General features: G+C 38.5%; 1 protein-coding gene across 1 annotated transcript in view; it reads left to right on the top strand.

Annotated features, from left to right (window-relative positions):
• SAMSN1 (SAM domain, SH3 domain and nuclear localization signals 1) overlaps positions 1–25,148 on the top strand; it is a 94,773-nt gene that overhangs the window by 10,086 nt on the left and 59,539 nt on the right. The window contains exons 2-7 of the mRNA XM_054811403.1: positions 2,324–2,461; positions 8,780–8,820; positions 11,153–11,190; positions 12,638–12,724; positions 17,179–17,246; positions 20,971–21,039. Coding sequence (XP_054667378.1) covers positions 2,324–2,461; positions 8,780–8,820; positions 11,153–11,190; positions 12,638–12,724; positions 17,179–17,246; positions 20,971–21,039 — 441 coding nt within the window. The remainder of the gene's footprint in view (positions 1–2,323; positions 2,462–8,779; positions 8,821–11,152; positions 11,191–12,637; positions 12,725–17,178; positions 17,247–20,970; positions 21,040–25,148) is intronic.

Below are 25,148 nucleotides of genomic sequence, written 5' to 3'. Positions count from 1 at the left end.
CACTTGCTATTTTCCATGCCCTTACCTCCCTCTCACACACTCACGTGCTCCCTCATGCACTCACACCCTTTCCCATGCCCTTATGCTGACTCTTCCTCAGGCGAGCTTTCTCTTTCTCATTTGATATCTCTTTCTCATGCGCTCTTTCTTGCCCTCTCTCCCTCTCATTCACGCTTTCTCTCATTGCTCCCATGCGTTCTCTCCCTCTTCTCCCTATCTCTCTCACTCGCTTTTTCTTGTGTTCTTTCTCATGTGCACTTGTGCTTTCTCATGTGCTCCCCTTCTTGCGTGCGTCCTCTTTCTCATGCCCTCACTCTCTTTCATGCACTTCCTATTCCTCGTGCCCTCACTCTCTCACGTGCACTTGCTCTTTTTCCGCATACTTGATTGTTCTTACACACCTGCCCTTTCTTGCACCCTCGTGCTCCATCTTTCTCACATGAGCTTTCTCTCTTTCTTGGTTGAGCTCCTTCTCACACTCGCCCTCCCTCCCTTTCTTGAGCACTCAGTCTCACATGCTCCCCCTTATGCTCTTTCTCCTTTTCTCTCTTGTTTTCTTTCCACCTTTCTTTTCTCTCCCCATCTCTTTCCCCTCTCTTATTCTTGCTCTTTTCCTCCCTTCTCTCCTTAGCATATTTTTCTTTCTCTCTTTCTGTCTTCTTTTCCTCTGTCTTCTCACCCTCTTTCTCTCCTCTCTCCTTTCACTCTTCCTCGCCCTCTCTTATCCCTATCTTTTTCTTGTTCATGATCTCTCTTTCGCACAAGCTGTCTTTTATGCTTCCATCTCTTAATTAAATACTCTCTTCACCAAAAAGTCCTGTATTATTCCCTATTGAGGGAGGAGGATGTGGTTGCATTCTGCATTGCAGAATCCTGGAAGTGTGTAACAAGGTTTTAAACTCATCATTTTTGTCTAGAAATGCTCAATCCACAACTTCAGACCTGGAATCTAAAACATCATTGCTACATGGCAACATAGCTACAGGAAGAAAAAAATCATATTCTTATGAATAAATGCAATTGCTGTGAAAACCCAGGCTCAGCTGGCTGTTAGGAGCACAAGGCATGTGTAGTGCGCTTCATAAGCCGTGTGCCACTTTCCCAGGAAGCATTAACTCTTTAGTTCCTAGAATAAATTCCAGTGTATAACTCGAGTATTTTCAAGAGGTTCAACTTGTAATATTTCTCCCGTAACGTTTTTCTTGGCTTATCAAGACTCTAGTAAGACTGAAGCAAATAAAGATCTGGAGTTAAACATTGTGGTTGCAAAAATTAGTCACGTCTTTGACCTTCTGTTTCACCAGTCAAAAATATTGCCTGTAAAGCTTTACATAGTAACAATACAACTTCAAATATACATCTGTGTTTATCTTCTGTACTAGAGGAACAAATGCTTTTAAATAATAATGTACCATGTTAATGTCAATGGTGTTGCTCTGCTGTAAGTCACATTGCTATAAATTTGATTTATTCCTTAATTAATGCAGTTAAAATCAGTAATCAAAATTCATTGGGAAAATATTCAGTGCAGATCAAAGCGGCAACATCTAAAATCTAGGATCATTAGTTAGAGTGTCTTTAGTTTTGCCATCTGCTTTCATTTAACTCTTGAATTATGCAATGGTGGTGTATACAACTCCTGGCTCTTGGAGTAGTGGGATAAATGTGAAAATCTTAGTTTCTGTTAATATGTTTATATTCTTGGTGGTTGGAGAAAAAGAACGCTTACATGTGCATTATAACAGAGTTCAAAAATTTGAATGCAATTGGAATTTATTTTTAAGTTTAGCCATTCTCAATATTTTGGGGGCCTAAATCATGACTCTCAAATTCTCAGAACTGGCAGCATTGTTGCCATTTATTTCTAAGGAATAGGGTTACCTTTCTGCATCAAATCAACTTTTTCCTATGAAGAAGTAGTAACTATAAAAGATTTTTATAGTTTACATAGAAATTTGCACAGTTTATAGTCTTCATAGTTTTCAGGCATTTTCAGGAATTTTCATGTGGTATTCAGGTGGAGATATACACATGATTTTACTCATTCCGAGCAACTAATGTTGATTTTAGCTGTACCCTTAGCTTTACCCCTGCCAGTCTGTGGAATCTAAGCCGTGATACTGTGAACTCCAGCATTTGGGTACATACTAAAATCAATTTCTGTATGCTTTTTTAGAGAGAGAAGTAAATAAAGGATTTCAAAAGATAGGGAAGGAAAATCACTCCTCCTATTTTGTAAATCACAGAAACTGCTTGCTTTTTTAATTACTATTATTTTAATGTGTTTACAAGTTGCTTGAAAATCTGTTTAAATGTATTTTAGGAGGGCTCAATGGACAGCTTGTATGAGCCTGTCCCAGAACATCAAGAACCCAAGGATGCAACTACTGTTGACAGCCGGGCTAGCAGTCCAGTGAGCATGCATGTGAACTGTGGACCACCCGATAGGTCTATGTCTTTGGTAAGTGAAATTGAATTGCCAAGTATGCAATGTATTTTGTAAAAAACTATTGCTTTGTATGCAGGCGCATGTACGTTCAGCTGGCTTAACTGCCAGTTTGAACTATTTAGGCTCTTCAGAGCCACTGTTCAAATCTCATCTCTTTAGCCAATGACCTGATTTCTGTCCAGTCTTAACAAGCACACTTGAAAAACAGGTCATGAGTTTCTATACAGCTAGCAGCAAAGTGAGATTAGTGCAGCTTCACTGTATGAGGGAATTTCTCTTTGCAAGTAATAGCATATGAAAATGCTGGGTACGGATATTAGTAGAGTTTGTCTCTACAGGATATGCTATTAGTGTCTTTGGTTGTCCTTTTTATTAAAAAAAATGCATTTCTTAAGTGTGAGTTGTATGAATTTTGTAACTGATGGCCTCTAGAATAACCTTTATATTTTATAAGACCTCATTAGGTAAACATGTGAAGGAGGTTGTCTTCTGGGGTTTTTTTCTTCCTAAATAATGTTACCCTACTTAATCCTTTATTATTGGAATGTTATTGGTATAATATATCATTGAGGTTTTGACAAATACTTTAACATAGTATATTAAATTTCATAATCTTTTTCATTTCATAATCTCTGTTCTCTGCTTTACAGTGCTCCTTCATTTATAATTACTATCGCTATCTATAGCAACATATGATGCAGTGTGGTGAAGGAATAAAGAGAAAACAGGATGTTCATTGTTCAAAGAGAGACTGTCCTCCCTTCAGAAATGATGCCAGGCTTTACCCATATGCAGTCTGGGTCAGGCAGCGTGTACCTATGGGACTGCTGGGCCCGTGGTGTTGCAATATCACAAAGCAGGTTTGCACACAGAACTTGCGTGGAGTGAGTGCTGGAGCTGGTGGGACAGGAGCATGCCTGGGGAAGTGTGGCATGCACTTGTTGAATTCCTAGAGGAATGGAAATAACTTGTTCTTCTCAGACCCTTCCGCTGCAGCCATGTCACTCCACACATCTCTCTCTCTTCAAGATAATCACCTTGGTGTTTTTTATAATGGTCCTGGCTTCGAGGGCGTAGCAGTGCAGACATCTCCAGATGATTCCTCGTAGCATCAACACAGATCTATGAGCCTGGGCTCTGAAATATGCCTGCATTATAATTTTACTGTAGCAGGTGGGAGATGCTCTCCTGTGTGGCAGGTTTCTCCCCATTACCAGGTTGTGACCTTGTTACTATAAAAATGAGCCACCTCTACTCTGTTCCAGCTAAGTGTGTTTAATCACGATTGTGAAATATGGCTGTGAGCTGGTCCTGGCATGCTTGCAGTATTTCAGTTGTGCAAAGCTCTGTCTACACAACCATATTGAAACATGCTATTCTACTAAAAAAGGTGGACATTATAGTTCAGCTCCTACATCTGTTCGGTCTTTTTCCCCTTTGCTGTGACTAGGAACCAACTTAACAGTTAATGACAACTACACTAATGCTTCTTTGTCCAATAGGTGCTTATCAACAGTATTTAGACAACAGTATTTATTTATTGACAGTACTTAGACAAAGTAAACTGAAAATTGAAAGCAGATTTTTTTTCTGGTTTGTGCCCAGCATGTGAAGGAAGACCTTCTAAAATGTGTTGCAATAGATAACTACTAGGAATCATCCTTTATCTTCTCAAGGTATGGTAGAGACCCATCCCTAGCACTATGCTCTGCACCAGGTTTTCACAATGTCTAAGACTAAGAATGAAAAGTGCAGTGATAGTTTACCTCAGGCTTTTTGTTTCTTACTTTTTCTTGTCCTGTTCTGATTTCTGTTTTGACAAAATTACTTTGGACTCTTATATTAGTAGAGAGCTAGGCTTCATAAATTTTTCAGCTAAATGAAAGTAATCAACCTATGCAGTGCAGAACTTTATTTACATTGAGACAGCCTGGAGAAGCAGATTTGCTACTAGTGTAGGATTAGGAAATCCTGTATGTTAATCTGTTTTGTTGTAGCAAAACATTTTTCACACTGCTTAGTGCTGGTTTTGTGGGATGGCACTGCATAGTCCATGAAGGCGCGTGTACAGCAATGAACAGAAAAATCTAGCACTTTAGTTTCTGCTAACTCTTATCATACATTTCTGTCTTCCTAAAGGGGATATTTTCATGATGGCACATTTATTCATCACTAAATTTAAATTTCATTATCAATAAAAGTAATGGTAAATGAGTAAGTAAGTAAACTGTTGGCTCACTAGATATTAACAAGAAGCTTCCCAAGACTGGCTGTGGTTTTATTTTGTTCTGAGAGAATATTCAGTTCAGCACTTAACTAAAAATAACGGCTGGATGCTGTGTCACTGTGCTGGCTGCAGAATCAACATGATTATTTATAAAATACTCTCTAGAAATGGAAAACAAGATTAGTGATGACGTGTCAGCAGTAAGACCTATGGAAAAATGCCGCTAAGGCCAAAGGACTATGTGTAATCTTATCTGCTATTTCTAGCATGTGAGTTATTAGACCTACACCTTGGATGAAGCCGTTAAGCTTATTAACTGAGCCCATTTGTACTTCTCTCCCATTTTTAATTCCATCACTCGGTTCCAGGCTGCAGGGCGGCCCCCATAGCATGATAAATTCAGAACTTTATTGGCTCCCTCAGGCCCTGATTCATCCATCTATCATTATTCAGTAATGCGCATACTTAAGTGCACTGCTAAGTAGGTATGGGCTCGAGTGTGTGTTTAAATGGTCGGCTGCACCATGCCCATGCAGATTCCACGGAGCTGTTAAATCTCCTCAGGGTGGAGCAGCCTGGCACGGCACATTTCCTTCTCAGGAAGCTTTGCCCCCTTTCTTTTTTCTGTACAACTTCGGAAATCAACAGGGTTGGCGTTCAAGGTCTGCCCCCCTCCATTTAAAAAAGAGAGGCTAGTGCTAGAGGAAATTTTTCCTTATACTGCAGCAAGGTAGTTATTTTTTGCAGTTATTTTGTCTGTTGTCATTTGTTCTAATCATAGTTGGGCTGTGACACTCCTCTGGAGAGGCTGGAAATACAGACTACTGTGGTCACTGAAGATGCGCAGGACATAATTCAGCGAGCATGCTCCTTGGGCATCATTTTGAATCATGATTATTTTTGCTCCTGGCCAAATATCTGCCCAAATGACACATCCTGGATGAAGAATAATCACGCGCACTGTTCTTCTCCTTCACATAACTTAGAAGATCTGTTTAGTATACAAAATGTTTTGCCTGGGATGTTCCCACTCCGGGTTCGTATGATCCGGTCTTGTGCCTGTTACACACACTTGTCTTTTGATTTCAATCCTCCCAGGGAACTGGCCTGTTAACTTTTTGGTTACTTTGCCTGTTGCTCAGCTTCGGTAATATTCTCAGACAGGAAGAGCAAAAAATAGATTTTCAGATTATTTTTGAACCTGATACATAGCAAAGTTGAATCAACTTTTCCTCAGAAACAGTTGGTAGCCAACAATAACGAATCACATGGATGCTCTTTGCCTTAACGATGCTATTAACTGGGAAACCGAATTTCTACCTCTTGTATCTTGGTGTTACAGTCTTCTACCTCATGAGCTGTCTTAAGCTTCTCAAGAAAAGAGTCTTCAGTATTAAAACTATTTTCATATATTTCCTGTCAGATTGCAATCACCAAATGTCATGAGATCCACATATTTTTCATCCGCTGACTCTGATGTGATCGACTACCCTGTATATCAGAAAAATGCCAAATAATTTATCAGTCCTTCTAAGTTACTGCCGGGAAAATCACAATCAGTCATGATACCTGCTTTAATCTGCGGTGTTATAATTGGCATTTGATTCCAGTGAGGGAAAGAAGAGGGCTAGTTATCTGAAATGATCATTTCCCTGTTTGCAAGTCTTAAGAGACACAGGAGCTCTGGCTTTCTCAGCCAGCTTACAAACACCAGAAGGGCTCATTCAGTTCTTTAATTCAGCATTATTAGATAAAAGCAGGGAGGAAAGGACTTCATTAATAATTTCATAATGCCGAGTTTCCACATGCACAGTTTGGTTTTAGGAAACAGGTTGTTCATATCTGGGACAAGGAAGGAAAGAATTGTTCCCATAAACAAGGTAATGATGCACCTCAGAGAATGTGGAGAGTAGAGTCTAGATGAACATTCATTTACATTCTAAGGCAAAACTTGTTCTTAAAACTGTTTAATTTCTAGTTTCAGATTAAAGTTACATACAATTTTAAGTGTAGTCAAACACTGAAAAGATACTTTTAAAAAAATGTACAAATAATACATTCATGTACCCCAATTTAGCCAGCTGATTCAAACATAGCAGGAAGAGGTGTGTCAAATAAAAGGTGACATTTTTAAATGGCCATTTAAACCCACTGTCATATTTCATTGTGGCACTGCATCCCATGATATCCAGTGAACTCACATCAGTATCACCTCAATGTATGACGTAATGTCATGCATGCATCTTTTGCTGGATTTTAAGAAACTGATGCTGAAGCATTGGTTTCAAACCATGGAGCAAAAGATTCAGCCTACACTTCTATGTTTCATGCTTTACACCAAACGTTTGGCATGTGAATGTATATATTAATAGCCTTTCCAGGTATATGGCCACACTGAGGTTTAGAAAGGGCCCTGTCTCCAATTTTTTCCCTGGATCCTATACAGATTCTGACTTACAACATCCTTTGGTCTCTGACCTCCATGCATAATGCTTCCTTTAACAAGCCTCTTTGAAATCATATATTTGATATTTTTTAATGACATGTTGACACTAGCCTTTAAAAAGAGCCTCAAAATAACTTTTTCAACATTTTTCAACTTCTCTGTGTGCCTGTGCACCTCATCTAGTCATTTCTTTAGAGCTATTGAAAAGATTTGTTCCAAGACTAAAATGCTGATTTTTTTTTTCAGCAAGAAATTTATCTTACATTGCTTGCAGTATTTCAAAGTAGATGATAAATTCTGTATATTCTTTTGATCTGCACACAGCATCTGTGAACAAATCTACACATGCAAAAAAAAAAAAAAAATCTGTGGAAACTGAATACAATTATTAGCATTCACAAATGTCCAGGTGCTAACAGGACCTCCTACACTCAGCTAAAATAAACTTAGTGCAGTAAAATAGCCTTTCTTAATGTACTCTCCTGAAGAAGCTTAAAAAAAAAATCTATGATGGGTTTTACTGAGAGGAAGGGAAAAATATAAAATGCTCAATTATGCACTTACATCATTTTATGTAGTACATGTTTTGGCTTTTCATCATGCAACCTGGATGACATTTTTAAATTACTCTGGTCAAAGCCATGCAGACGTAGATAGTGTTACGTGAAGGAAATAAATTAAACATAAGAATATGAGAAATAGGTCCATACACTGAAGTTTTCATTTATGAAATAATGAATGGTTATATTTTTTTTTTAATGTCTCTTGTTGCACAGCAGATTGAAGTGGCATTCATCATGGACATTTTCATCCCAGTTTCTGCTTTCCATGCTGGAAGAAATAGATATGAAAGTGATAGAGTGCTTTGATATTCTTTCTCAGGAGATATCAAAACAGTATAGGGATCAGAGATCTCTTCTGTCCTAGCATGACATCCTCAGTTTTTTTTAAAGTTAAAATTAACTTCAAGTCCCAGGGTAACTGCGACTAGCAAAGATGCAGTGAGAAGTTTTGGCATCACTGCAGAGTGAGACACCCTTTCAGTCTTTCAACCCCCGTATAACTCTTCTCTTCCTTCCTACATCTTGTCGGGGTACATATCACCCGGGCCCTGGGGCTGTGTGATCGTGCCTCCAGGCCAGTGCTTGATTCTGATTTGGTGCCTCTCGGAGCTTTGCCAGGCCAACTCGCACAACTTTCAACTTTACTTGCAGAGTTTCCTGCTCTCTTCCACATTCCTCTGCATGTGATGGGGTTACAGGGTCCGCGTCCTTCTGTGTCCCTCAGCAAGCCACATCCCATTGTAATGCTTGGTATTTATCCTCATAAAATTTAAAAAAAATCACACTATGGAAGTATTCATTCTTGGGGTAAGAGTATTGTTCTCTGGTTTTTCAGGGGTATTACAGTTGTCATCTTCTTGGGAGCCATGGATATTGAAGCCTCCTAAAATCAGGACACATAACTACATGTATTCTCTGCTGCACTGTGTCCTCCACAGTTTCAGCTGTTGGAAAAAGAAAGACTGGATGTGTTAGTGGATATTAAAAACATGCATCAAAAGTACATCATTCAGTGTCTTTCTAGTGAGGAAGATATTATATCTGGATTAAACATTTTTGATTTTCATAGACTTTTTTCTCTATCTTTTTAAAAGGAATTTCCTGACTTTGAGAACACAGTGACCAAAAAAAGAAAGTAAGTTGAGACCAGTTCGAGGTCTGCAGTGTCACTATATTTGTCTGTACCTTTCATCCTTGTTGTTTTATTCATGTTTGCCAATGTTGCTTTAATTCTCATAGAGTACATGTATTAATGTTGCAGTTGGAAAGCAAGTAACAAGCTTGTAATGCATTACTAAAGCTCTTTTGCCATGATTTTTTCATATACATAAAGCTTTCTTCCAAAATATCAGCACCAGGACAGCTAAAATAAAATGCAGTTAATCTGAGCTTGGTTTAACCATATGTCTGCTTTTCTGAAAGATTGAAGTGGTAACCTATTTTACAGCGTGTTTGTACCATTGACCTGATAATCTCCTGAAGAGTTTTTTGTTTGTGTTTTTAATCCAAGTAAAAAATTAGTTTGCGAAATGATTCAGATAAAGCAGGTCAGACTGTATTTTATCAAGTATATTTGTGACAGCAGCATGCTTTGCATCCATTCATTAATACACAATGCTATGGTTTGGGCCAATGATTAATATATTTTAGTAAGCGGAGGAATTTATTTTGAAAATTCTTTTTTGCCTTCAGGTTGAAGGCTATTGCATAACTGAAGGGGTCCCCTTCAGATGAAATCTGAAATTCTGCCTAATGGAACGATAGAGACAGATTTATCTGTCTGTCTGTGACAAATATGAAAATCCCTGGACTATTTTTTTTTTTTTTTTTAGGTGGGGCTCCACTAAATTCAGAACATCAACATTATCTATGTCTATTGCTGATCAATTTCAAAATAGATAAAGATTTCAAAGAAAATCAAGAGCTCCTTTGTGTTAAGTAACAGTTTTAATCCTGGCCCCAGCCAGGGCCCTGCAAAAATGCTCCCAAAATTGCATTAATTCAAGTATGGACATAACTCTATTATTCGTTGGTTTGTCATCAATTTTTAACACTTTTAAGGAAGCCAGACTACTGTGTAGACTACTGTAGATTTACCCTACCAAGCTCTACCAAATATGATGCAATCATCTAGTTGCCTAAGAGTCTTCTGCTTAGATCAGAACTAAGTCTGCCCAGTGAACATAGTAGTCTATAGCTACAGTGTCAAATTTTACAAAGCAAATAAAACTATTCTATTCTAAACCTAATCCTATTCTAAATGAATTACCAGAATTTAGAAGGGTTGTCTAGATCATTTGACTAGTCAGTATAAAAAATGAGTAAGTTGGATGAAAATAATTTCACTCAACATGAAAAGATTTTGTAATGAAAATTGTTTTGTTGTGAGTGTCCAGCCATCACTATCCTGGAATGATAGCCCCACTGATAATGCAGAAATTTTCCCATTGGCCTTTTCTGTAGATATGGAGAAAGTGAATGAAGAATTATCATTCTCATTTTCTTACAACGGGGAAACAAGGAAGCACCAAATTAAATAGAGTAGCAGAAATAAAATAAACAGAAGTAAGCCTTGTTTAGACAGTAAGAATTGAATTGTGGAACTCTGGAAGCAAAAAAATCCAAGCGGTTTCAAAAGAAACTAGTGCTACGAACCAATTCCTTAAAAAAACAATAGTTCAAGTTGCACCCTGTTGCTCAGGAAACCCTTCAGCACCTGCGTCCCTGAAGTTGGGACACAGATCTCAGTCCTTGTGCTCTTCCCTTCTGCTGATCATCGTCACAGCTTAGAGAGTCTCCGGTCTCATCTTGTATAATCTGCTGGGGTCTGTATGGATAAAGTGTGAAACAAACTCATTCATAGGGTAAATCTTTGTTAATTTAAAGATTTCTTTCTCTTCCGTTAAGTTAGTATATTCTTTAAGTCACCATCTATACACCACTGACCACGGATGGAAGCATGAGTTAGGACTATTCCTTGATGTAAATGTGCAAAAAGCTCAAGGTTTATTTGGGCAACAAAATGTCACTCAAGGTCATGTTGATGGTGTGTTCATATGTAGTAGCTCTTTGGTTCAATTCATTATTAGGCTGCCAAATTTCAGACACTAATTTCTAAAAGTTGTAGGACACTCCACATCACATCCGAAGAAAACTATCTTTTATTTTCCTCCCGATGGGCTCTCTGATTCAGTCATAAATTCTTCATTCCAAAAAGAAACTTGAACAACATGTTTTTATAGAAAGGAAACTCTCAAGCTTTCAGAGCTTTGTGTGGCATGGGGGAGTAGATGATTGGGTGAATGAGAAAAGCCAAGTAACTGCAATTAAAGCCAGTGGGAATTGCACAGCTAAATCCCTGTGCCCTGCTTTGAAGAATTAGGTTGAAAATATCCATATTTGATTAAATGTGCTTTCGTTTTCCATTCTGACTTTCAGCTAATGGTAAATTCTTTTAATTCTTTTAGATCCATCCAGAAGTCCATGTCTGAAAGTGAAGCATTTGGTTAGTAACTACTTAAATCATTTACTATATACTTGCTAATCTCACAGAACCAACTTTAATTAAGGGTCTGATTTGCTTTACAGCTGTTGGAGCAAATGCAAAAGAAAGGAAAAAATATAGTTAAGCTATCAATATATTCCCCTCTCCCCTCCCACTTTCCACAGACACATTTTTAGGTACATATTGAAAACAAACTAGTTAAACATAGAAACCAAATTGAGATTTAAAGAACCTATTATGGGACAGCATGACAAATACACAGCATGTTCGGTGTTTCTTTTCATAATTTCAATTAAAAAATTGAACTATCTCTTATCTAATCATATTCAGGTCCCCACTCTTTCCCATTTTAAACTACTTAGCTTCAATTTTCACAAACAAGTTCACCCAAGAATAAATCGAGTGGTGTTTTTTAAAACTCGTCCTGACACTGCATATTATTATCCACACTTGTGATTCAGTGGGTTCTATTTTGTAAATTCTCTGTAAGAAATAATCATCAGTTTCTTAAAAAGTAAAAGTTCCTATTTTTTTCAGTGAGAGCTTCCTGTTAACATTCTATTCTTTATTCTTTGGAGTTTGGGTTTAGTTGTATCTAGCCCTTACTGAGTAAAAAGGTTATTATATCTGCCTGTAACGATGCAGCTATATTTCATAACAATGTGTCTCAGATAGCTGGAAGTCCCCCTATGTTAAGACTTCATTTTGTAGCCCTGCACTGGGAAGACTTTGTTGCAGAGCAGTACCATTTGGTCTACAGCATCCAGGCTGTAATGAATTCCCAGCACTTGACAGAATCAACAAGTGCTTTCATAAAGAAATTTTTCTAATGTAGTCAGCGTGAAACCCAACATAAAAAAAAAAAAATCAAAAATACGAAACCAGCAAGCACAAAAACTTCATAGTTATCAACATGCTGTGAAGCGTGACCACTTTGAGGTTCACTGGGGGAACAGGAGAATGGCCATCTTGTTCTCAAAGCCAACCTAGTTGCTCCCATTCAAGCTGAACCAGTCCCAGCCTTGGAGCGAGTGTGACATAGATGCGGGTATCTTTGATGCTAACACACTAGCTGGTTAACTGGAAAATTAAATAGTATTTATACAATTCCTGGAAGCAAAATAAAGGCACAGATTTTCTGTGGGATCCTAGGTCTTAAAAGCAGGATTAAGATAACAATCATTCTGATAATGTTTTAACAGTGTTAAATGAGGTAGTAGACAGCAGCAAAAGATGATAAAGCTTGAAGTCTGCCCACAATAAATACCATCCTTTCATCGAATTTCCTATATTGCAAAATCATCAATTCATTTCTGTGTTTGAGCAAACGCTACAGTGTTCCGCAAGCTTGTTTGATTTGCATTCTGATGCTATTTTTATAGACTTTCCTGTTATTTCACGAGTTTGCTATGAATTCAGGTGACTGCTCTCTGTGCTTTTACTTTAGACAGGAAAAATGTGAATGGCACACTTTGGCAGGGTTCCAGGAAGCCGGAGAATGATTCGTACATCAGAAGGCACTGTCAGCTTGAAGGTAATTGCTAAACATATTTCAGCTGATTTTGCATTTTCCAGAAAGTATTTTAAAGGGCACCTAGGAAAAATTCTCATTTTTCACCAGTAATCTAGCTACATAATTTGTCAAGTCCTTTGGAGATTTATCTTATCCTCAAGGGGGGAAAAAAAAATGTAGTCAAAATAAAGCTTACCTTAAAACTGGGAAGCTACGAATACACTCTGTGACCAATTCACTCTGTAGACCACGGGCCAAAGAAGACTTCTACTACAGTAAATTGCCATAGCTGTGTTGTACAGGGCTGGCCAACTGCAATAGGAGCCTGTAGCATGAATCCATGTTCCCTGTACACTTTACACTGATCCAGGTACCCAACAGGGAAACAGTAACTTTTCCCAGGAAAAAACCTCTTGTGACAGGTGCAAAAGAGAGTTGGCGAAATTTTGTAGGCAACAGTTTTGTCCAAGTCTCTTTTTAAACCTGTTTTGACCAACTTTATTGAAACAACGTTACAGCTAATACATGGGAAGTTGCTAGTGACACTAAGACCTGACCAGTATAAATTCATTAAAATAACTATGAGGAGTTGCAAGTGAGCAGTCACCTTGTCTATTTAAACATAAACTGGAGTTTTAAAAATCAAAACGCTTTGATAATCTGCTTGATGTTGCTTCCAGGAATGGAATTTGTATTTGTACTTTTTAAAGTCAAAGCAGATCCATTATAGCTGCCTAATCAGACCAAACCAGACAAGGTTCAGCAGAAACAGAAACCAAGATACACGAGATTAGGCTGAATGCGTGTTTTGTTCTCTACTTAAGCCAACAAATAGGGAAAATGGCCATTGCCTTAATTTTTAGTATCTCCAGTACAAATGGTCTAGATAGATATCATCCACTGTTAGGAGAGTCCACTGTTACCTGGATATGCCAAAGAAAGCAGAGGACAGGGAACCAGCTTTCTCTCTGGGTTTCATTCACTTCATCACTTGAAGATAAACTCTTAAATTCTTGGAAAAGTAATGTGAAATGGCAATGTTTATTACATTTGCCAATATATGGAAAATTTGGTTTCTTGGAACCAGAATCAGGAAGACGAGATGACAGGAAAATTTGCTATTGCAATGAACTGATGAGGGGGAAAGGGGCCTTCAGTGAGTCTTATTGGCTTGCAAGGGAAAAGGTTATAATGATAGGTGAAAGAAAAATTAGGCATTTTTCTCCAGACAAGTCTTATTTTTAACCAAAAACATTTTTGAATGATTCCTCAAACTACTCTAGAGGTTATAAGCTTGGAGGTGGAAAAAGGCTGAATGAGAAAACAGAACTTTTTGACCTTCCTCCAGAGTCTTTTCCACTCAAGGCTTTTTTTACCTTTTTAAATATCCAAAGCATGCAAAAGAAGCAGCGTACATTTTAAAAGCTGACAAGTGTTGTAATTGAAGGGCAGGGGCCCAGAGGGAACAGGAAGCAAAGCTGGCAGCTTTTCTCCCTTTCCCCTACTGCAGTAAAATTATTTCAAGGGAAGTCCCCTTCACACAATGGTGAAAACCATTGCAAGGAGATTTACACTTTATTGCTATTGATCAAGATAATTTGTCACTATTGATCAAACCTTTCTCTTAACAGAGATAATCCTTCAAGGTCTGCAAGTCTATTGCATAATGTGAATTTCTGTTAGATGTAATAAGCCACGCGTGGTGGCCAGCACAGACTTCTCTGCTTACTTCAGAGTTGTATTCACAGACCTGACCCAAATCTCACTGAAGTCACGGAAAAGACGTCCACAGACACTGGTAGCATTTGGATTGGGTCCTTAATGCTGCTGTGTGTATAACCTCTACAAAAATCAGTTTTTCAGACTGATAAGACAGTTAAAACACATAGATCCCACAGAAACAATAGTGGGAATACCTGTCTTTGCTCACAAGCCCAAATCCAAATCATCAGTATCAGATTTGCCAGCCTAAAACTATCATTGTTGAAAAAGTGACTATGTGAGTCACAGTCATTGGGCTTCCACGAAAGAGTATTACAGAGAGAAACAGAAAAGAGCCAACACCTCTCAGAGTTAGTGGATGTAATTCTCCACTGCTCCCAATTCAGTGATTGGTACCCATTGCCAGACCTGGAAGAAAAGAACACTGCAGATAGATACAGAGATCTTTTGCATGTGGTGTTTTGTTTTGTTTTGTTTTTAACCCAAATACCCTATTGCATATTTTAGTGGATTGGAGAGCTGATTTAAGCAAGATTTAAGAGTACTGTGGATGCATGTTTTTACGGCTACCAAAAGAGATCATAGTTGAGGGGAGACCACAAAGTTTTACTTTAATAAGTTGCTGTTATTCACTTGGTTTTGACCGAAATTACCTTTAAAGCAGTGTAACTGTATGTATTCTTTCAGGCTAAAATCATTATGTGTTGCCCCACAGTTCTTTGATTCGGCTGCAAAGAGCTACCAAATATAATATGACTTTGGACAAGACTGTAGGAGGACTTGTGTGCACAGGACTAAACACTGCCAGACTTAACTTGTAGAGTAAGCTTACAGTGCACAGGGGCATGGTGTGCAGAGATGCCTGCAGGACATGAAAACAAATTAGCCTGAGGACCAGAAACAACCCAGTTATGTTAAACTGGTGTTGCATAAGCACTGCCTGACATGAGTTATGCTGCTTCTTGAAGACCAGCTAGCTCTTTATTTAAATAAACAACTGGATTGCCAGACACCTGACCCTCAGTGACTTCGAGAAAATTTGCAGGTGCTTGAGACATCTTAAAATCTGGTCACGTTAGATTTTGAAATGTAACATACATTTTGGAAAAGCTTTTGGTTTTATTGTAACCATCAGGTCTGTAGGAGACACTGTCCTATAATCACAGAAGCTCTTACAAAGCTCTTAGTGCAAACTTGTGCAACAAAATTTTCCGTGACTCATTTTTCCTCTTCCTGTTGACATACATGGCAAATAAAGGAAATTGTTTGATGGGGTTTTTGATGCAGCTGACCTATGGTTTCAAGGCAGAACTAGGATGTGAAAAGAGTGTCGCTCTTTTTTGTCTGATGCCCAGATCGTAATTTGTGAGTTTTAACCCAGTCTTACAACATCCAACTTGCAAAATTATAAAGAGGATTATTTGTTATTGTGTTACGATTTTTGTTTGCCGAGGATTTTCTTTTAGGAAAACTAAGAATCCTAAAAAAAGTCTCTTGATTCAGAATTTGCTTTAAAAATAAAATCTGAAAAATTATGTGCTAACTTGTGCCTCTCTAATTGTTTCACTCACATGAGTTTAGGGCTTTTTGGCTAGCTTTACACACATTGTGCTCTCATAAGCATAGGCATTTTGAGGACTGGGATCTTACTTACCTCTTTGAATATAAATTTTCATGGCCACGTTCAAACACTTTTTTCATGCGATAGCTGAGGAATCTCAGTCGCTTGGAATTATTCACTGAATTAATCTTTCTTTTTCTGTTGATTGTAGGCAAAACAATGCAATCAGTCTCAATTGGCTACAGTTAGCCTTTGTGAATCTATATGTTAAGTTAGCAGTCCTTTTTCAAACAGGAGAATTGCTGATGTAAGGTATTCCTCAGCAGCAATAAGGAGGCCATGTTAGGATTCATGAGAAACACAAACAAACAAACCAAGCAAAAAACCCAAACAAAACCCCCTCAACAAACCAACACATTCATACTGGTTTCTAGTAACTTTGGAAAAATAGGATAGCACTTTGGGCTGTGATTACCAGATAATTTTTTTTCTGTTTTTTCTTGCAAGAGAACTGAGTGCCTCTGATACCTGTTTTGATGGAATCTAATCACTAGGGCCTTTCTACAGTAGTGTAATGGTGGATGCTCTGCCTAAAGAGTGGGAGTAAGAGTAGGTCTTTCAAAGCAGACTTAACTGAAAGTAAACATTTCAAAGAGCTCTTTGACCTATTATTGCTCATTGTTATAATGAAGATAAATACTCTTTCTATGCTAAGCATTAATTTCTTGGAAGAAATGGGAGAATATTCATCCTTTGAAAGCAATTTCTAGTGTAATCTAATCTAATCTAATAATCTAATCTAAAATAAACAGATCTCAATTGCAAAGATAATTTTTGCCCATTTTTGCCTTCATTTTTTACATGAATATTCTAGACTGCTGCTGTAAATTAGCAGGGCAAGATCCCACTTGGTGGGATTCTGGGTCAGTAAACTCTGAGGACTAAGCACAGCTGAAGACGTAAGCAATGAATGAGTTTTCTTTATATGAGTCAGTTTGCCAATTGGTTCTGTAGTCTTACTTCAAAGCAGTTTGAGAAAAAAATGCATGCTTAAATGATGTAAGATTAAGTTCAGAGACTCAAAATGTCAGCTCAAAACATGAAGTGCAACTCAAATTACATTCCTCAGAATAATTCAAAACAGAGCATTTTAAAGTACGTTTTCTTTTTGTTTTTTGGTTATAATTCACAGAAGATAATATTATAGGTGACGGGATACATTTGCTGCAAGGAAAGAAGATAGAAGAAACCACATGCCAGGTGAAAGAACTACTCTTCTTTTCAGAATCTAAAATTTCATTCAAATAAAATGTGTATTTATTGCTTCCATTCAGCATTTGCCTAGCCTAAACTTCATACTCAGTATGCCTGTGTATTTTAGAAGCTGGGTTTAAAAGAAGACTCTGGTGACTACCTGAGTTGTGCACAATTTTCATTATGCAGACCATATGGGTTTTAATGCTTAGAAAACTTTTTCTTTCCCTGAATGAATACATTTCTGTTAAATCAATGTGCTGGATTGTGTCTAGCATGATCTCTACTAAGGGTTTAGATCAGTCTTGCATGATTCATATTGACATATGTATCCTAATGCTTTCTGAATTTCTATAAACATACCGTATCTCCTCTTCATAATACTACATTAGTCATCCCACTAGTATGAGTAATTAAGGAATTCTGACCATTGGGTTTGCAAAATAGTAATAACATAAAAGTAGGTAACAACTCATCAGCTGGTGAGAAGCAGAGGGGTGGGGGGAAGGACTTGTAGCTCGGGAATTAGAACAAATGCATTTGCTTTTTATTTCACTTCCAGTCTGCTGTTTGCCCTGATAATATGATACTTAAAGGGCCAATTCATTTCTGTTGCAAATCAGCTTAGCGCTGCTGATTTCACATGGCACAACAGTTTACCCAGATTAAAAGTTTTAACACACACACACACCCACACACACACCCCCCCACACCCCCCACACACACCCCTATGTATGTGTGTGTCTAAGTGAGGAATTAATGCAATAAATTATTTAAAAGCTGAAAATCTGGTAAATTTTCCTTTACAGAAGAATATTACATTCAAGGTGAATATTAAACTTTATAAAAGGCTCCAAGCTGAATTTTCTCTGCTGATTCTATACAATATCAGGAGTCCTCTTGGATGTTTAAGTTAAAAACAAGAAAAAAACTGTACATGCATCACGCTAAAGGTATCTGAGATAAGACAGAGAGCTGTGAAGACCCAGACTTCAAGCAGTGCGGTGTAGGCCCAAGACATGATCTGGCTTAAAAAAAAAGACAAGTTTGTTGCCATGGTTACCTCCTCTCCCCATTGCCAAAATGTAGGTGGGGAGGAAGGAAAGGAGAAAAGAGCTCTTCCCTCTTCATCTCTCATTCTCAAATGGGGAACAAACAGGAGGCATTAGAGGTCTGCATACAGTTGCAAGGTTGTGGTCTCATCAGGATCACAGAAATGTGGTGGGATAGCTCACACAACTGGAGTCCAAGCTGCCATGGATGTCATCCCTGTCTTCAAAAAGGGCCAGAAAGAGGATCCAGGGAACTACAGGCCAGTCAGTCTTACTTCAGCCCCTAGGAAGGTGATGGAGCAAATCATCCTGGAAACTATTACCAAACATATGAAGGACACGAAGCCGGTTGGGTGTAGTCAGCGCAGATTTACGAAGAGGAAATCATGTCTGACCAGCCTGAAGGCCTTCTACAATGAAATTACTACCTTGGTGGTAGATGGGAAAGCAGTGGACATTGTTTATCTTGACATTACTGAGGCTTTCAACACTGTCCTCCATAACATCCAAATGGACAAACTAATGAAATAGGAACTAGAAAAGTGGATGGTAAAATGGATTGAAAATGCGTTGAGCTGCTAGGCTCAAAGGAATATGATTAATGGCTCAAAGTCCCACTGGAGACCAGTCCCTAGTGGTCTACCCAGGAGTTGATCCTGGGTCCACTACTGTTTATCATCTTCATTAATCACCTGGACAATGGGACAGAGTGCACTTTCAGCAAGTTTGCTGAACCTGGGGAGGAACAACCCCTTCCACCAATACAGGCTGGGGGCCAACTGGCTGGAAAGCAGCTTTGCAGGAAAAAGTCCAGGGGTCCCAGTGGACGCCAAGTTGACCATGAGCCAGCAATGTGCCCTTGGAGCAAAAAAGGCCAACAGCCTCTCAGGCTGCATTGGGCAGAGCATTGCCAGCAGGTCGAGGGAGGTGATCATTCCCCTCTGCTCAGCAGTGGTGAGCTGACCCACCACATATGGGTGCTGGGTCCAGTTATCGTTCCCCCGGTACAAGACAAACAGGGAAATACTGGAATAAATCCAATGAAGTGCCATGAAGATCATTAAGGGACTGGAGCATCTGTCATACAAGGAGAGGCTGAGAGATCTGGGGACTGTTCAGCCTGGAGCAAAGAAGGCTCAGGAGGATCTGATACATGTGTACAAACAGCTGTAAAGTAAAGAAGACAAAGCCAGACTCTTCTCAGTTGTGCCCCGTGACAGGACAAGAGGCAATGGGTGCAAACTGAAATACAGGAAATTTCATTTAACATAAAGAAAGCACTTTTCTACTGTGAGGGGAGGTCAAACACTGGAAGAGGCTTCCCAGAGAGGCTGTGTAAAGTCCATCTTTGGAGATACTCAAAAACCTTTCAGCACACAGACCTAGGCAACTTGCTCTGGTGGACCTGCTCTGAGCAGGGAGTTAGACTAGATAATCCCCAGAGGTGCCTTCCTGCCTCAGCCGGTCTGTGTGAGCCTGTGATTCTATGACGCATGGAAGAGTCAAATTTACAAGAAAGAGTAAATAAAATAGATGAACTTTTAAGGTTTTTTTCACTCTCAGAAAAAAAAAAAAAAGAAAAAAGAAAAAAGAAAGCAAAAAAGCTGCCCTGAGTGCTTCACAAAACCTTTAATCCCTCTCCATTTCCTAAATAGATGCTCATTTCATTTCATTCATTCTGTAAGTGCCAGAAAACAGGGGATTTGAATAGAAGTACAGGTGGAGGGACACAGCATGAGCAACACTGAAATAATTGTACCTTACCATAAAAAATAGCTTTACTTTCTGCAGTTATTTTTCACATCTTTGTTCTTGTTTGTTCATGTCTAGCAGTGCTCCCTTGATGGCTCAAACCCTTTGTAGCATATTGGGAACGACATAAAATATGAAGTAATACAGTCTTTGGGCTAATACATTTTCAAAAATGTTTCATGGCTCATTTCTCACGTAAATTCTTAGGTTGCATTCAGCCTTCAAAGTGTCATTCATATTCATGAAGAAAAAAAGGTAGTGTTCATTACTTTCACTGATAAGCTATAAGCACTGTCAGGCTTGCCCACTAGGGACTGCATCAGTGCCCCAGGGAAAGTGCATTCTCACGGTGTTCCTATCACGAAGACATTGGGACCAAGAAATGGATTATGGGCAGATGATGAAAGCGTATATAGACTTGTCTTGGCTTAGTTCTGAGGATCCTCCCATTTGCTCTGCATTGTTAATCCAGTTCAGACTGACACCCTTGGGGCTCAAAATCCCAAGCAAAATGAGGTGACCTGAACAAGACCCTTTTTAGAAATGCATCAGTGACACTTGCTCCTCAGCTCGGGGCTTGCTGCTGAGGTAAGTCTTCTGTGGCTTTCCTGATCATTCGCAAAGGAGAGCCAAGATCTAGGGTGAGACCCAAGCACCCCATGGTATAATGCATGGCGCTGCCACTGTACCACATACACTGTGATGTCTCTAAGATGCTACTGAGTGCCAGATAACGAAGGAAATTAAGACAGCTCAATATCAAACTGATTTAAGTGGGTATCAGCTGGTGTATGTCAGCCATTCCTTTTGTATGCACACAGTAGTGGGTTGAAAGACTGCTGAGCTCTCAATCTGTATTCAATGACACGATATTAATTATGTTTACTAATCTTATTTATGCTGGATTTACTTTTCTTACCACCTAGGTGATAAACTATGAGCAGTGGATTCCACCACGAGTTCACAATCCAAGTGTGGCTGCTAACAGTGAAATGGTGAGTTGCCATGAAAATCATTCATTTTTTTTTCATCAGCAGCTAGCAGCCTGGAAGAACATGCCAGTTTAGTAGGATTTCCTTTACTGTATGTTGCTTCCCCAAAAGCTGAAAGATCTTCATCCATATTCATTCTATTAATCATGATTTCTCCTTATCTTTTATAGAATACCTTATTATTGCTCTGCTATTAATCATGATATTTCTTTATCTTTTATAAAATATCTTATTATTGCTCTGTGATTCTCAGGAGAAAATCTGCCTATAATCCTAGCCTGCTTAGTTTGACTCTGTAGTCATTTTCGAGTAGCTGGAGTACCAGACTAAAATAATGGGAATATTTAAAGGTCAGGTATGTATGAGCAGGAGCACATGAAAGAAGTTTCTACAGTGCTTGTCTATATATTGGTTGACCATGGCTTTACTGACATTTTTTAACATAAAATTTATCCAAATTCTGGGCATTTTACAAAACTAACTCTTTGCATAAATAGAGCAGAAAGTTCTCTATCATCATGTACTATTTAAATATTCACTATGTGCAGCAACTTTCAAGAAATTTCTATGATACACTAAAGATAGCACCATTGACACAATAAACATACGGTCATTTTTGTCTTCTCACTATTACACTGTACTCTGAATTTAAGTGCATAGGTAATCATGATTAAATCCTTGCAGTTGTTTGGGAAAGGCAAACCAGTTGAGGAAAAATCACAGAGATTAGACTCTGCCATGACTAAATTCTTTATGCTGAGAAGTGACATGCTGTGCAAGTACTTTTATTGAAATTAATGCAGTTACACCCAGGAAAGAGACTGCTCAACAGGACTGAGATTGCTGGCATCTGACCAACAGTGTTTTACACTTAGCTTCCAAATTGCTGCATTTCTGTCACCAGGTTAATCCTCATAACATCTCAGTGGGCAAAGATTTCTAAGGTATTTAGAATATCTTAGGATAAACTGGAAGCACTTTACCAGACACAATTTAGGTCTTTTCTTCTGTAATACATTTTTATAACTGCATTTTTAAAATGTATATTTTTTGTCCATAAGTATTCATGCACACTTCATGCAAATTATTTGCAATGAAAGGGCAGACTGTGATTTATTTTTTTGCACGATTCATTTTTATTTGTGGTGTGACATGATTTTACATGACTAAAACCCATTAAGCAGGGAAATAAAGAATATTCTTGTCATGAGGGAATTCTTTCCTTATAGATAGCTTTGCTTATAGGTTTGGCAAAACACAAGCACAGCTACAATATTCAAGTAAGCTAATGCTCTGACCCTAGAACATAGAGGTGGGGAAAATTTAAAAGTCTTTAAATGTGTTTTAAATTAACAGCTTTTTATGAGTGGAGACTTGCTGCTCTGTGCACTGGTCTTCAATATTCCTCCCTAGTTCCTTTTGGTACATCCTTCCCCTTCCACAGAGAAGGAAGGTACTTGAAGGTAGCATACTCCAAATGAGTCTACGTTACTGGTCCAACCAGTAGCGCTGCACATTCTGTCACTGCACTTCCTTCTCCCATATCCTGGACTAGAGATACCAGATTCCAGATGACACAAACAGCAAGAAGAATATTGCTTGAAACCAGAGCATAACATTTAACGGGTTTTTTCTCGCTTTTATGAATGCTTTCACTAAGCTGTGGCTGAGGGTTGCCAGGACAATATACCAAAACCGTGAGACCAGCATGGGCAGTTTGCCTGATAGTCTCTCTGGTTTCTACATCAAAGAATGTTTTACCTCTGTTTGGATAGACAGCTAAACTTCTGGATAACTAAAATAAACCAAAATAAAATACTGTATATTTAAATGCTGTCCCATCACTAACCAATACTGCATGAGCTTTTTTCTCCATAAAAGGGGATTACTGTATTTATTATTTAAACACTTATGACATTTCACTAACAGTGGACTGTACAAAATGAGTGCTTTTAAGGTAAAGAGGATTAGAGTTTCCCATTAATTAAATTATCTGAATAGATTATCTTCCATTTATCTTGAGGTCTCTATGATAGAAAACCCAGATCATAACTCAACGTCATCATGTTGTTTTTGTATCGTTATTGAGAAGTGAACAAATGATTATTACCACAAGATATCTTATGTTAAAGCAATATTAGCATTTTAAACCCACTGCGATTTATTTTGCAAAGACATCTCACAACGAGCGACTGAAAATTACACCTCAATTTCTTTCTTTAGCTAAGCTAAAACTGCAGTTCTACTATCTTGAATTTGGAAGAGGGGAGAGGGGGCTTGAAATACAAATCAGAACATGACTAATCTAAGGATGCTTGGATTTGGCCCACAGTGGATGATGAATACTCAGATAAAAGCTGTGAAAGGGCCCTAAGCTGATTAGAGCTTTAAGGTGGATGTGCTGAGACCTTATCCTACAGTGAAGATGCTCAAGAAGACCTAAAGGGTTTTAAAATCAAAACTGCTAGGTTTTATTAGTCTACAGAATAAAATAATTAGTTCTTCAAATGGCAGAACCTGAAAGCACTTAGGTTTTGTCTGTATTAGTAACTAGCACAGAGCAATATGTGAGTGTCAGCACAGCAGGACAGTTGGTGCCGATGTGCTAGTATGTCTACGCTGTATGCATGATGGGAGATCTACGTGTGTTCAGATCCTCTCTGTTGGACATCCAATAGTAGCTAGAGTTCATCAGCTGAACTTCTGGAAAGCATCTTTCATCTTAATTTCATCTGCAACGAATCCAGTTTGTGGCACTTTTAGACCAAAGCGCAGCTTACAGGGATATCTGTGAAATTCACTTCAAATATATGCGCCTGATCGAAACTAAAATACTAATGTAGCCATAACTTACCAAAGACACTGGAGATATGAAAAGGTGTTTATATTCAACTCTCTGGCTTCCCACTGTTCTCCTGTGGTTGAGTCCCAGTTACCAGGACAATCTGCAGACTTCAAGGAATGTAACATGCTGCTGAGAAGAAGGGAGTCTAAACCCGAGTGCTATCCGCCATGGAAATTCTGCATTGCTCGCTGTGTTTAGCAAGAGGAGGACTCCTAAGGTCCTGTCCTTAAGGAAAGAAGTCAACATAGCTGCATCAGCATGAATGCTAATTTTTATCAGATGTGAAGGAAGCCATTAAAGGGGTATCTAGAATAAGGTTTTGCATAGCTAAGAACATTTCATCAGAACAGTGCTTGAAAGAATAAAATAGTTTCAGATTTTTTTTGTGTATAATTTTATACATGTGGGTATATGTTTATTTCACTACGTCATGCTTGGTTCAAGACAATTTCTAATATTCTGTTAGTCCGTTGGTCTTACATGAGGAGGATATCCCAGATTCTGTAGGCTATTAACTCCCCATGCCAATACATAGCTGGACCAAGATGAACTGATAGTGCACACCTTTTCAAGGCTTGAAACCAAACACCTGAATATACGGGGCAACATCTCACCTATTCTCACTTAGCTTTCACTAACTCTCTGCTTCAACTTACTATAATTTCAACACAATTCTCTAGTGACACAAAACTAACTAAATACATATAAAAATGTCCTTTGCTTGGGCATAGAAGTCTTGGACTTCTGTTTCTGCTTACAAAACCCCGTGTCTTCAAAGAAAAATATCTGAACCTTTGGCACTTGAAGCACAGCCATCTTTATAAGCAGTTATCTGTCAAGTGAACAGTGGACTTTTTTTTTAAATCTGCAATTAACATACACCCTCTCCCTTAGCATTGCTACATGGGATGGATTTAACTCATAATATCTGAATGCTGGGGCTTCAGGCATGCTTCATGCTAAAACTTTGCAAAAAGCCTTTAACCCAAATGAAAGCTGAGGAGTTCAGGATCTCTTGAGACCCATCCCTAAGCAGCCCGGCCACTATACGTTAGGCTGTGCTGGCAAAACTCCCTGATGACTTTGTCTCAAAGGATTATGCATATGAGGAAGCAGAAAGAATCTATGATGTGTGACCTAATTGTTGGGGAGAGTGCAATAAAGGTCTCTGCATTTCTACCTTCTGATAACATCAGCAATAGCACTTAATCACTTGTAATATCACCAAAGATGCATTGCCACAATAGGCCAAATTTGTTATCAGTAT

This window comes from Grus americana, chromosome 1 (genome assembly GCF_028858705.1).
Source record: "Grus americana isolate bGruAme1 chromosome 1, bGruAme1.mat, whole genome shotgun sequence".
Lineage (NCBI taxonomy): Eukaryota > Metazoa > Chordata > Aves > Gruiformes > Gruidae > Grus > Grus americana.
The sequence above is the reverse complement of the archived record's forward strand: the minus strand, read 5'-3'. Positions and strand labels throughout refer to the sequence as shown.